General features: G+C 42.2%; 1 protein-coding gene across 11 annotated transcripts in view; it reads right to left on the reverse strand.

Annotated features, from left to right (window-relative positions):
* XRCC4 (X-ray repair cross complementing 4) overlaps window positions 1-7,790 on the reverse strand; it is a 148,797-nt gene extending 141,007 nt beyond the window's left edge. For 2 of the 11 annotated variants that reach the window (XM_048292141.1, XM_048292137.1), the window contains exons 1-4: window positions 7,606-7,727; window positions 7,278-7,405; window positions 6,465-6,521; window positions 5,735-5,807 (exon numbers count right to left, since the gene is read on the reverse strand). In XM_048292141.1, the coding sequence (XP_048148098.1) occupies window positions 5,735-5,744 (10 nt within the window). In that variant the 5' untranslated portion in view covers window positions 5,745-5,807; window positions 6,465-6,521; window positions 7,278-7,405; window positions 7,606-7,727. Of the gene's footprint in view, window positions 1-1,308; window positions 1,371-5,734; window positions 5,892-6,464; window positions 6,522-7,277; window positions 7,406-7,605; window positions 7,728-7,765 lie in introns of those variants that run through there. The other 9 variants (XM_048292139.1, XM_048292134.1, XM_048292136.1 and 6 more) reach the window with 8 other exon arrangements.
* Between the last annotated feature and the right edge of the window lie 91 nt (window positions 7,791-7,881).

Below are 7,881 nucleotides of genomic sequence, written 5' to 3' on the forward strand. Positions count from 1 at the left end.
GTACTGTTGAATCCAAAAGAGATGCATAGGCAAGAGCACCCAGTCTGAAACAAAGATAAATGAAACAAAGAAATCAGTGTCTGGTACATATGGATGGACGTAATTCTGTACACAGGATTTGCTGAGCAGTTTTGAAAAATTGAGCCCAGTAACCTGGAAAAACAAGTTTCACCAAATTTTGCCACTTCAGTGGGACAAGGGCAGGTATAAATATGAAGGCTTACATTATCCTTCTCTCCTCCCACCTCTACACCCAAGACTTTTCCAAGAGATGGATTATTTTAATTTCCCATCCCTGTCAAATTAATAATAAAAAATAGGCCTAGTCTCCAAATTGCTTTATCTTACTAAACAGTTTCCTCAGGCATTTTCTTTGAAGAAAATTCCTGCATTACCCAGTCTTTGCTTAACCAAAGTTTTATTATGTTTTTCTTTCCATCTGCTATTTATCTATTAGAAAATGCAACACTAAACTCCCCCAAAAAAAGGAGCTCACACGGCTTGAATTTACTAATTTAAAAATTGTAATTCACATTGCTTTGCCTGACCCCCATAGAAAAATAATTCACAAGACATTCACAAGGAACTGAGATATTCACTTTAAATCCACTTAAATTTCAATTTTGCAGCTCTTTATTTCCAGCTATGTTTATTACTTGGCATTGAACATTAATTGCTCTGCTGATGGATTAGGCTGAGTTTGAAGCCTAAGGCAAAGAGACACGTATTGAGCACCACTTTCAGCTGTTTCCACACATGGGCACAGGTTCAGCACCAGGTTAGCTCAGGCTTTGTGATAATCCACATTTGACAAACCAAAGCAGGACAGAAGCACCAGTCCTTATCTTGACAAGTGCCAGTATTTTAGCAAGGAGGGGGCCCAGGACACAAATCCCACAGCCTCACCAAGCTCTGAGCAAACAAGATGATTTGTTCTTAAAACAAAAAAAAAAAAAAAAAAAAAAGACACAGTTCCACCCAAAATTCAGAGGCCACTCACTCTACACCCTCAGCCAGCACTTACAAATCTACTGGTTTGTGCTCAGCCAGCACCATGTCTACAAACCACATTTAGAAAGGAAAAAGGACACAAAGAGCTTCACAGGAGTCACCTGTATTGTTAACATCCCAAGTTCTGTACATAAGAAAAAATATAAAGCCTCCCAAGACTCATCAACTCACTGCTTTTCTAAGGAACTTTCATGACTCTTTCACTCTTTCATTCGATTTTTTTTTGGGGGTTCTTACTACAGACTAGGCAAAAAAACCCCAAAACAACAAAATCCTACTCAAAAATTTAACCCTTACCCAAGACACTTGATGCCAAGCAGGGGGTCTGCTCCAGGAAAACAGCTTTTCAATATTGGTGTTCCTTTACAGCTCCTAAAGAATGCTTGCACTGGAGTGAAAAGAAATCTGCAGGCTGAGATGAGGACACAGCAGGGGCACACCACTGCAAAAATGCCACTGGGACTTGAGCTGAGAGGGCAATTAAGTACTCATTAGTAAAATACAGCACAAAAGTGCTTTGACACGGCACCAGTCAGACCCAAGTTTGAGATCTTAAAACGCAAATTACAACAAAGCAGAGATGTGAAGCACCACAGAGGTCTCAGGGTGACGTGCTAAGGGTGTAAATTGTTGCTTTCCCAGGTAAGTTCATGATGACATAAAAAGTGGGGAAACAGCACAGAAACAGCACAGAAGGGATAAATATTTTTTAAAAAAAGCCTCAGTTCATTTTGGGGGGCACTTCACCTTTGTGTTTCTAGCTCCCAACTGCAGCTGCACATCAGTACCTGAAACACAGCTGTGAGCAAAGACAATGGCCCTGAAATAATGCAGGTACATGAGCACAAAAACCCAGCCTCTGTGCACAGGAGTCACCTCTCCACAGCTCCAACAACCTGTTCCAGTGCAGTTTTAGATAAAAAACCTGCCACTGCATTTTCCTCTCTTTCCGTGCTACAAATACCCTTATTTGTTTTGCACCGTCAAAAGTACCAAATTCAAAACATGAACCTCAAATTAAGAATATATATTAAAAAATTCCTCCTTTACCTCTTTACTTAAAGAAAAAAAAAATCTGGTTTTAGGAGAGTCAGGGCTAATAAAACAAACCCCTGCAACAGACAAGAGTAAAAAAATTATAAAATATAAGGCACATTTTTCATCTGTAGACATCTCTGACCAAAACACGGGAAAAAAAAAACCCTTCTCTCTAATATTGTCTTCAGGAGATCACAAAATATTACTCAAGTAGGTGTATTTCCAAGACACTCAAAGATGCTTCAGCTAGTTCCTTGCCTCTTGTTTCCTAAAACAATTATCCTCCATGTCAGCTTTCACTGAAATTAACATTTCTGCCCCATCTCCTGATCTGTGGCTGCTGAGTGCTGGACTCTGAAAATAAGGTTCATTTTTTCTCAGCTGGAGTAATTTAATATAAGCCTCCACAACAGAGTCTGATGCTTCCCTGCTTGGCTCAGCCAGCACAAATCTCTCCCCAGGATTTTGTGAGGTTTCACCCCAAGCCTGACACAGCTGACGGCGTTTGGAAAGCCCCAGGCTCCCTCTTTCCTGTCCAGCTTCTGTGCTGAAAAGGATGGCCTCTAAGACCCCTTTGTAGACCTGTAAACAAACAATCCCTTTCATAATCATTTGAATCATTAAAAAAAAAAAAAAAAAACAACCACAAACAAATGCAGCCTGTGATAGGATATATTGCCTCACTCTTCCTCTGGTTGCATTAATTTTTCTGTCCCAAGATAGCAAGCAATTTGGCTCATGCCTAGATCAAGGGCACAAAAGTTCTCAGTCTCTGCACTCTTAAAAGTCCCATCAGATCAGTCTCCCTTTTTTATTATTTTTTATTTAATCTGTGCTCTAGCTGTCTGCTCTGCTGGAGGACACCCCTTCCCAGAAAAGTCACCTAGTAGTCTGCAGGGAGGATGCACAAATATTCCAATGCTTTTCCAAGCTTTGTAAATCAGGACAATTTAATCAAATATATTATGAGATCACAAGTACACCTCAGAAGGCTCTTACACCAGAGGCCATTGCCCAAGGCACACACATAATGAATTTTTTTTTTTTTCCCCCAGCTTGGAACTTTTCCTGTAAGACATGTTCTTTTGTGTTGATCAGATTTGACTGTGTTAGATTAGCAAACAACAGTAATTTGTTTAGCAATTATCTCCTAAATTTCGCCTCAGCTTGTGTCAACATGGCACAATTCATACATAATTCACTGAGTCTTTTGTACCTTGACATATCTTGGACAGCAGTCCTTCCATTACATTATCTGATACTACGTTCTAGGAATAATCTTCACATTTTTTTGCCACTCTTCCCTTTTTTCCATCTCATATGCAGAGACAAAGGAGGTGGGGAAGACTAAAATCCATAAAGACATTGATTACAAAGAGCAGGAGATGAAGGCCACTGTTTCCTAACACAGGAAAGGGACACAGCTCAAGTCAGGGATACAACTAGAGAAAATACTCATTTTGGTGGAAAAATATACAATTTCAAGAACCATTTAATGTTATTTTACAACAGCTGTCTAAATTGGATTCTTGGTTATTTAGTGATGTTGGTTCGGAATTTATGCACATGATATTATGTGTTCCCCACAACATCAGCAAGCACTAGATTACATTTCTGCCAAATAAAACAGTGAAGAAATCACAGCTGCATCCTATTAACCTTGAAGAATCAGATAATGGCTTTGAGACCTTGAAAATCTCACCCTCAGCTCTGGGTGGTTCCACTTCCTCAAGGACGTGTGCTGCTTTTTCATCTGGGGCTCCTGAGCTCTAACATAACCCCTGAAAAACATTCTCCACCTCCTGCTAAGCCCTAGGTGACAAGAGTTAGGGATTAAAATTTCTCATCTTCAAGTGGCACTGCAAGATAATGAGGACATCAGAAACAGGCACTGAGACAAAACAGCAAGTGACCCTGCAAGGCCCATGGCACACCCATGAGCACGCAGCACAAGTATTTGCTATACTGCTTTAATGAAGCCAACATGCAGCATAGAAAACCATCTCAAATTACCTCATCCATACTGAAATTGATGGGTTTTGGTCAAAACAGACCATTGTAAAGACATCCAGTGTTGCTGCACACCAGCAGCAGTCTGTGAGAGGAGAGGCACTGAGGTCACCATGTCAGGCACAGCATCACTAGTTCTACAGCAAGACCATCACACCTTGGGTGTTTTTACAATCTGGAGTAGCTTGCTAAGTGGAGTAACCTTTGCATTAGCCCATCAGTTGCATACACATGAAATCTGCCACAAAAAGCAGGAATTTTAAGGTGCAGGAATTTCCCAGTGCTGTAGGAACACTCCGGATCATACACGACCCTGTGCAGTAACTTTCTATTAAACACATGGTTAAAATATCAGGCTAAAGCACCTCTGTTGTGAAGACTGAGGTTCACTCCTGCTCACAACAGCTGCAAACTCCAAGAATTTCACAGCCATTGTGATCCAGCCTACTACAGTGAATACCATGTGCACTTCTGGCAGGTGACAGGCAGAGGCAGAGAAATGGAGAGAAAAAGGAGCCAAACCTACATGTAGATGGGAGTTTGTCTTTCGCAGGTTGTTTTTTTTTTTCAAAACAGTGTTAGCAAACAAAATACCACGCTCTAATTACCACTGTCAGCACACAGAACACCACCTACCCACGACAGGTTTGCCTGCAAAATGCACACCCCTCGTGTTCCGCCGCCTCCTTGTTCCAGACGGAGGACAGAGCATATCTGTAGCTGTAGCAAAAATGCAAAGCAGTCCTTAAGCATTCATGCCTGCATTTGAAGATACTGGGAACCACAGATGTGGGCACCACGTAGAAGCCAAAGAAGAGCAGTATCAGCTTTTTGCCAGACACTCAAACCAGCATTTCTCAAAAAAACCCTGACTGATTGCATTTATAGTTTATTTGAAAATGCTTTTTCCACCTCATACACAGGCATGGGTGTGTTAAGCACAGAAGCTTACCAATACAGATGTACCCGTCACATCAGTCACCCACCTGTGATACTTTTAAAACCATTTCCTCCAACTTTCTCATGAAAATGAGACACACAAGAGAAGCTAAATGCCAAGCCTTCCACATGCAATTGCCATTGTTTTGCGATAATTCTTCCTGCATCTGGAAACAGCCTAGAAGTTAAACCTTTTTTTTTTCCTCTCATTATAGACACAAATTCCTTGGTGTGCTCTACTACTCAACTGAACAGTATGTAAGCCTTTCACTACTAAAATATTTCTTAAAACCAGGAAACGCAGCCAAGACCATGAACCCTTCTCTTCAGAAACCTAACAGCAACAAAAAAACCAGTATTCATCACATATTTTTATTTAAATATCTGAATAGTGCCATATAGATCAATATAGTTGTTTAGACTTACGGTTTGCTTTTTGAATTCCACCAGACAGGAGCGCCTACCCAGCCCATCCCTGTGGACAACACCAACCAAGCTGTCCCAGCTCTTTGGAGCTGGTTTTCCATGCCAAGATATTGATTAGGAAGGAAAAGAGCACAAGGGAAACTGGAACAACACCGTCTGAAAGCTGATATTCCAGTCAATACCCCATGTCTACCACAGCTGCATCCCAGAAGACACTTCCAGGCTAGGTGCACCAATCTTTGAAATTGTGCCACCAAGGCTCCCAAAAAATGTTTAAGTGGCATTCTTCCCACAACAGCAAATTACTCACCTGAAATCATTTTAATACAGCAGATGGTCAGTAAAATTTCCTTTTTGAATAGCTGAGACTGTTGGAAACTTCACTAGGAAATTAAAACATCTAGGGTAAATAAAGAGCATTGTTTGCGAAAATCGGCAATGGGTTTCAGGTGGGAACTTGCCAGAAACTATCAAAGAAGAAAAAGAAAATATAATAAATCTTTCATAACGGGCATGCTTGCAAACAAAACTATGCTAGAGGAAGCTAGATGACCACCTGAAAGCAGGCTTGGCTATGGTGTGAACAAGGACTGACAGCTGGAGTCTCTTCAGACATGACAAAATATTTTCAAGTTTCTAATTCACACTGAGCATCCAAAAGTGAGTCAAAGCAGGCAAAACAACTCAGTTTTTGCCTTCTATCTCAGACACACACATAAAAAAAGGACAAAGTATTATTGCCTTTAAAGTCTTTGGTCCTGTTGACCATCAGAGGCTGTACAGCTCAGTGATTATATTGACAACTTATTTCTCTTTGCAAACATACTTTAATGTGACATCATTCAAGCACTTCAAAGTGAAGTTATCCTAGATAATAAGGCCATTTTTAGAACTGTCTTTATGCACTTAACCATATTTTTTTAACCCAAAACCTTGACATGTGATGGAAAGAAACCGATCCAGTGAATGTAATTCAGTAACAGGAATGAGATGTATGAACATGTTATGAGAAAATGAGCACGCAGCAAGATGCTGATTACCTGCTAGACAAATGGATAAATCTTCAAATGAATGAGCCTTGATAGTCACTAAACAATCTAGAGAAAAATCAGAACAAATCCAGAATCAACACGGCGCCTGAAATCCACAGGGCAGAAAAACCAGTTACACAAGAGAACCCATCTCAAACTCTACCACCTGTTCATGCTGGTAACATCCCAGGCACATTTTGGTGGTTATGAACCTGAAACCACAATTTCACAGAGAACACTAAAATTGTAGAGACCAAATCTACAACCACTAAGGAAGCTGCTCCGTAGAAGACAGGAAAAGCACTGTCCGTGGATTGTGTAGGTCTCGCTCATCTCAAAGTCCTCTGCTTCAGTAAAGCACTGCCTCAGTCCCATGAGATAAATGCACTTTACACAGGTACATCAACCCCCAGCCTCCCACAAGCCGCTGCACGACGTGCACCAAACGTTACCCCAAAATGTCATTTTAGAGTAAAAAAATCTGTTTCCCCTCACCAAGGGAAAAAGCAAAATCTGTCCCACACTCAGCAGAAGAACACGAATTTGGTGCTGAAATACAGAGAATTACAGAGAACCCCCCCCCCCCCAAAACCAACACCTTGGGAAGGGGTGATGCTTTTAAAGCCATATTTGCAAGGAGAAACAGGTTCCTCGTAAAACTCCAGGTGTTTTAGGACAGCAACACGTGGGCACCTAAACGCAGAGTCATCACTGTGAAGCTCTTCGTCTGAGCTCACTTTACTGAGTGATTAAGGTAATTCCTTAAAAAAAAAAAAAAACAAACAAACAAACAAACAAAAAAAAAAAAAAAAACAGCCTTACGGGTGGAAAAAAAAAGTTGGAAATTCTTGGGCAGGTGAAGCTACAGAAAGGATGATGCAAAGTCCTAAAAGGAGAAAACACAGCACAGGAGCCAAAATACAACAGACCAGAGGAGAACAGTCGTCCCTCTGAAACAACAGAAGTAACAGTAAGGCGGACCTAATTAAGAAACAGCCTCATTAAGGCGTTCTTTATGTTATTAAGACCTCCGTAGCCAGTGGCTCACGCCCGCAGGGACGGGAGGGCGAGACAACACCCCCACACCTCTCAGCCACCCGCTGGGCGCCGAGTAACAACAACCAACCGAAAAAACAACCAAAAAACACACCAGAAGAACCACTTTTGGTTTCGCGTCTCACTAAAGACACGTGGTCAAGACGGGGTCAGTGAAGGGCTGATCCCGGTTATCCCGGTTATCCCAGCGCCGGGACACGAGCGGCTTTCCCCCCACCCACCCCGTTCCCCTCAGGCCCGCCCGGCCCACCTACCTGCCGCGCCGCCACTTCCGCCTGCGCCGCGCCAGCCAATGAGCGCCGCGTCCGCCCGTCCGTCCCGCCCCCCGCCGGCCGCGCCGCCCAATCGCAGCGCGCCGCGGCGCCGGCAG

Source organism: Corvus hawaiiensis, chromosome Z (genome assembly GCF_020740725.1).
Source record: "Corvus hawaiiensis isolate bCorHaw1 chromosome Z, bCorHaw1.pri.cur, whole genome shotgun sequence".
NCBI classification, from domain to species: domain Eukaryota; kingdom Metazoa; phylum Chordata; class Aves; order Passeriformes; family Corvidae; genus Corvus; species Corvus hawaiiensis.